The sequence below is a fragment of the Myotis lucifugus genome, unplaced genomic scaffold (genome assembly GCF_000147115.1).
Source record: "Myotis lucifugus unplaced genomic scaffold, Myoluc2.0 scaffold_117, whole genome shotgun sequence".
NCBI lineage: Eukaryota > Metazoa > Chordata > Mammalia > Chiroptera > Vespertilionidae > Myotis > Myotis lucifugus.
Genome location: NW_005871165.1, coordinates 2299730 through 2306148, shown reverse-complemented (window position 1 = coordinate 2306148; position 6419 = coordinate 2299730). Strand labels below are relative to the sequence as shown.

General features: G+C 38.5%; 1 protein-coding gene across 1 annotated transcript in view; it reads left to right on the top strand.

Annotated features, from left to right (window-relative positions):
* PTS (6-pyruvoyltetrahydropterin synthase) overlaps positions 1-673 on the top strand; it is an 8217-nt gene extending 7544 nt beyond the window's left edge. Inside the window, exon 6 of the mRNA XM_006093480.3 lies at positions 300-673. Within this exon, the coding sequence (XP_006093542.1) occupies positions 300-423 (124 nt within the window). The 3' untranslated portion in view covers positions 424-673. The remainder of the gene's footprint in view (positions 1-299) is intronic.
* The last annotated feature ends 5746 nt before the right edge of the window (positions 674-6419 follow it).

Here is a 6419-nt window from a genome sequence, read left to right as displayed (position 1 = left end):
TTAGGCCCGATCCCATAAGGATCGGGCCTAAACCGGCAGTCAGACATCCCCTGAGGGGTCAGATTGGAGAGGGTGCAGGCTGGGCTGAGGAACAACCCTCCTCCCCAGTGCATGAATTTCATGTACCAGGCCTCTAGTATAGAGAATAAGAAAGAAGAATGTTAACATTTTATTTGATTGCTGTGTGATTTCTAAAGTTTTTGTTTAATGACACCTTTTAAAAATAGAATTTCTGTTCTCTGTAAATATTAAACATGAAATTTTATTTGTCTTTTGATCTTCTCTCCTTTTCTCTACAGCACAACAGAAAATGTAGCTGTGTATATCTGGGATAACCTCCAGAAATTTCTTCCTGTGGGAATTCTTTATAAAGTGAAAGTATATGAAACTGATAATAATATTGTAGTCTATAAAGGAGAATAGCCCTTAGGGGTTAATACTATAGAAATACTCAGTTTCTATCCATATTTGAAAAATATCTTTAGCCCCTTGGACTATTGAGATGCCATCACATAATTACTGTACCTCCACATTGTTCTGGAGTGCCTGATTCATTGTAATCATTATAAGACTTGTATTAAATTCACATCTATTTTAAAACCAAATTTGTAATGTATCATGAGTATCATTTAGAGAGCCTGTTTTGTATAGATTAAAAATCACTTCACTGCAATTGTTACTTTACTTTTTTGATTTTCACCACTCTGGATTCCTTGTGGGCAAAGTTTTTATTCTAAGCAGAGTACCTAGTGATTTTTGTTGATTAAGTCAATGGCATATTGATGGAAACTTAAAATTTATAGTGCCTTAGACATGATGAATACTTGGTAAATATTTTTAGAATTGAATAACATGAAAGTTTTGAGGCTTCAATTCTAGTCCCAGTGCTGGTACTGTTCATTTGTGCCACTTCTGTCTCAGAGCCTCAGAGATGACTGTTTGGACCAGAGGCTCTCGGAAGCTGCTTCTGCCTGTTCTCAGAGTTTATATCTCCATGATTTTAAATACCAAATGAGTATATATTAATTTAGAGAAGGAAGAAGATTGTTATGGGATTGTGTAGGGGCCCTGACCAGAGTACACTGGAGGTTAAAGGCCCACTTGCCATACGCATGCGTGCAGGCACTGACACGGCAGCATTGCTATGTTAAAGGCCCCCCTACGCATGTGCCAGGGCAATGACTCAGCAGTAGCACTATACATACTGCGCAAGCATATCCTTATATAACCTGCTTATGTTAAGGTAGTATGGACGTCACTAATTGGCACGAGGCCTCTTTTGTTTGAGCGTGTATATAAGGTAAAGAACTTCCCAGACAAGAAAAAGCTAAAGGAGTCCATCATCCCCAAATCAGCATTAAATGAAATGTTAAAGGGTCTTCTTTTAGAAGAAGATAAAAGATATGAACAATAAAATGTAAATACATAGCTATCAACAATTGAATCTAAATACAAGATAAATAGAAAACAACAAAAGATAAGCAGAACAGAAACATTCATAGATACAGAGAACATGTTGATGGTTGCTAGTTGGGAGAGTGGTTAGGGAAATGGGAGAAAAGGTGAAGGGGTTAAGAAGTACAAATTGGTTGTTACAGAATAGTCATGGGGATGTAAAGTACAGAATAGGGAATATAGTAAATAATAACTATGGTGTCAGGTGGGTGCAAGATTTGTTGGGATGATCACTTAAGTTATGTAATGTCTAATCACTGGGGCATACACTCAAAACAATATTGTAGGTCAACTGTAATTGAAAATAAAAATGATAAAATGTTATAAATAAATAAATGTAAAAAAAAAGGGCTAGTTTTGTCTGTTACTTTTCAGAGTTTTAGTTGCTCCCAGGTAGAGCAACAGATGGGCAGTGGGGTGTCGCGTGGGCATCTCAAGCTTAACATTTCCAAAGTCAAGTTCTGAATTCTCCTTTAAAATTTATTTTTCCATCAGTCTTCCCTAAAAACGATACTACCATCCATTTATTTTTTTCAAGCCAGAAACCTGGGAATGGTCTTGATTCCTACCTCTTACTTCTGATCTATCAGTTCTGCAGGTCTTACCTTTAAAATATATAATTATCTTTACATTTCCAATGCCATCATCCAGTCCAACTGCCACACTTTCTTGCCTGGGTTACTGACATGGCCTCTTCCCTGGTCTGCTTCACTTTGGTTCTCCTCCACACTCCTGTCACCACCTCTCCCCCCTCTATCATGTTACTCCTTGAAAGCTTCCGCTAGCCTGCTGTAATTTAATATGACATCTCTGAATTTTGCTCTTGTCATGCTCCCCTGCCTGGAATGCTGTCCCTATCCCCTGCCCCATCCTTTTCATAAAACCAATTTTTCTTCAGATCTCAGCCTAAATTTCACCCTCTTGATCACCCAGTAGATGTAGACGTATCCTCTGTTATTTTCTATTATAATACCTACATACTCCCCTACCTTGAGGTCTTAAAATGTATGTTTCCTTTGTCTTATTTATTTGCTTATTAGTTTATTGTCCCAACCACAAGGATGTCAATGTCATGAGGGCCAGAGCCCTGTCTGCCTTATTTACTCTGGTTGCCCCAGGACCTACACCAGTGTTTGCTCCATAGCAGGTGCTGAATAATTAGTTATTGAATGAGTGACAGTGCCTGCCATCTCCAAAGAACTGGTTGAACCCGTTTTTGTAAAAGTTTTGAGATTTAACACCACACTTTTTAAACATACTTCAGAAAGGGGGTTATTCTTTACGTGTGTCAGCTTAGAGAACAGCCACCACAACAGGGAGTAAATCCCCTGAGTATTTCTCCAAACCAGTGTATCTAGCTAACTTTACCTTCCTGGAAATTTTCCATTTCCATTTTTGGGTAAGATTTGGTTTAGTCCCCAACTACTAATTTAAGTAAAGATGAACTAGAATTCAGAATCAAGGATCTTTCAGTGAACTCCTGCCCCCCCCAAACCATACTGTCATTTGTTAGCCCAGACTCAGGACTCGGGCTCACTGATGGCTCACTGACAAGGTACTCCCTGTATAACAGGATAACAGTAGTTCATAATTACTGTTCTGGCTTGTGGGGAGTAGATTTGACGCAGGCAGAGAGGGCTCAGCTGGTCTTGCAGAGAATGCTTTTTGTCATGCCACCTGTTGGGCCTCTGAGAACAGGGTCCACATAGAACTGAACAGATTTGTGGCAATACTGAGGCCACATGTGTTTTTCAGCAAACAAGGGCCAAATGTGTTGCTGTACTAATCCTCAATAATTCCCAAAGCACTAGGGGGAAAGCCAAGGCTCCATTCCTGAGGAGAGAACTGTATATAGAAGAGGAAAAAAATGCACCCTAACCAGATTGTGGGGTATAACATTCCACCCACATTTGAGACTGTGTTGATGTCTGTGCAATTAACTAACTTCTGTTTTTTCGGCATTTATTGGCTTGTGAATGAATATCATGCCAGCGACTACATGTTTGGTGTCTTAGTCACCATGTTCTTAAAGCAGGAGTTAGCTCTGGTTCACCAATCAGCAATCTGGGGTTGTATTGTTCAAAGTCACTCAGTAAGTGGAAGAGCTGGGATTTGAACCTATGTCTGTTTGGCTTAAAAAGAAAACCATGTTCACCAATTAAAATAATGATTTCAAAAATTTCCCAAGCTCTTTAAATGTGCTTTGTCTTCATATTTAGTTATTTTAGCCAATGGCTTTTTGAGTTTGTTGGATTCAAGCAGCTGGTCTAAAATTATTGTTAAATATATGTATGCATAGACAAAAATGCAGATGTTTTGGCATATGTTAAATTATTTCCTGCATATCAGGTATATTTATTTAACTTCATTCTACCTATTTATATGGATGTAACTTACATAAAAGCAGGGTAGGGGCAGTCCATATGTCCTAGATTCACTGCTGAGCCCATTCAAAGACATACATACAGTCCAGCAATCAGAAGTAAAATAATTCTAATTTTCACTTTCCTGATTCAACTATTTATAGAATAATTTAAGACTTTTATCCATTATTTAGATTCTCTAGGAAAAGAGAGCGTAGGAGCTGACACTAAAGGCTAGAGTACCTTCGACTTAGAAGCTTGAAGGGTAGAGGTGAAGGCAGGGCTGGAGGGAGATTGTGAAAAGTAAGACATCAGCCATTTATAACAGTTAAAATGCGTAATTTCAGTCCTTGTTATAGACACCATTTTATTTGCACATGTTTATATTATAATACTTAGCTTTCTTGCTTGGCTGGTGTGGCTCAGTGGTTGAGCATTGATCCATGAAGCAAGAGGTCACTGGTTCGATTCCTGGTCAGAACACATGCGTGGGTTGCCAGCCAGATCCCCAGTGGGATCATGCAGGAGGCGATGATTCATGTTTCTCTCTCATGGATGTTTCTATCTCTCTACCCCTCTCCCTTCCTCTCTAAAATCATATTAAAAAACACCCAACTAGATAAAAAGATACTTGGATATAATGAAAGTGGTGCGCAGCACTTATGTTATCCCAGTGGGAGCGGCTGGAATCCGGACCTTGGCCAGGGTTTGGAGGCCACGGAGTTCCGCGCAAAGAGGCCCACTTGACTCTGAGTCATGGCTCACAACAAGATCCCCCGCGATGGCTCAACTGTGGCAGGAAGATTCTTACCTCTGAAGACAATGTTAGGACCAAGATATGATAGTCAACTTGCTGAAGAAAATCGGTTCTACCCCAGTATGCTCTCAAATTATCTAAAGAGTTTGAAGTTTCCTAGGGCTGCTGTAACAACTTACCACAAACTGGGTGGCTTAAAACAACAGAACTTTAAAGACAAACAGAGAATCTTAAAAGCAGCCAGAGAAAAGCAGTTAGTTACTACCAGGAAGCTCCCATAAGACGGTCAGCTGATTTCTCAGCAGAAACTTTGCAGACCAGAAGGGTGTGGCATGAAATATTCAAAGTGATGAAAATCAAGAACCTACAACCAAGATTACTCTACCCAGCAAAGTTATAGAAGGACAGATAAGGAAGTTCCCAGACAAGGAAAATCTAAAGAAGTTCATTACCACCAAACCAGTATTACAAGAAGTGCTAAAAGGGTCTTCTTTTAGAAGAAGAATAAAAAATAAAAAACATGAATAATAAAATGGCAATAAATACATATTTATCAACAATTTCTTTAAAGGCAAGTGGATTAAATGCTCCAATCAAAAGACATGGTGACTGAATGGATAACAAATTAAGACCCTTATATATGCCTACAAGAGACTCAATTCAGATCAAAAGACACACAAATTGAAAGTAAAGGGATGAAAAAAGGTATTTCATGAAAATGAAAACAAAACAAAATAAAAAGATGGGGTAGTAATACTTATACCAGACAAAACAGACTTTGAAACAAAGGCTATAACAAGAGATACAGAAGGACCCAGCAACTCCAATTCTGGTTATTTACCCAAAGAAACTCAAAACACTAAATTGAAAAGGCATACACATCCATATATTTATTGCAACATTACTTACTATAACCAAGATATGGAAGCAATGTAATTGGCCAACAATAAATGAATGGATAAAGAAGTGGGGCATATATACAATGAAATATGATTCAGCCATAAAAAAGTGAAATCTTGCCAATCTGCAAAAACGTGGATAGACCTAGAGCGGCAGTTCTCAACTTGTGAGTCGCGACCCCTTTGGGGGTCAAACGACCCTTTCATAGGGTTCACCTAAATACATCCTGCATATCAGATATTTACATTACGATTCATAACAGTAGCAAAATTACAGTTATGAAGTAGCAACAAAAATAATTTTATGGTTGGGGGTCACCACAACATGAGGAACTGTATTAAAGGGTCGCGGCATTAGGAAGGTTGAGAACCACTGACCTAGAGGGTATTATGCTAAGTGAAATAAGTCATAGAAAGACAAATGCCAAATGATTTCACTTATATGTGGAATCTAAAAAACAAACAAGCAAAAATAAATAAAAAATAAAAAATAAAAAAACAAAAACAAACAAACAAGCAGAACAAAAACAGACTCATAGCCATAGCCGGTTTGGCTCAGTGGATAGAGCGTTGGCCTGCGGACTGAAGGGTCTCAGGTTAGATTCCGGTCAGGGGCATGTACCTTGGTTGAGGGCACATCCCCAGTAGGGGGTGTGCAGGAGGCAGCTAATCGATGTTTCTCTCTCATTGATGTTTCTAACTCTCTATCCCTCTCCCTTCCTCTCTGTAAAAAATCAATAAAATATATTTTTAAAAAAACAAACAAAAAACCCCCCAGACTCATAGATATGGAAAACATTTTGGGGGTTGGGAATGGTGAAAAAGGTTAAGGAATTGAGAAGTACAAATTGATAGGTATAGAATAGTCATGGGGATATAAAGCACAGCATAGGAAATATAATACATCCTATATAATAAAGAGGTAATATGCAAATTAACTCTCGT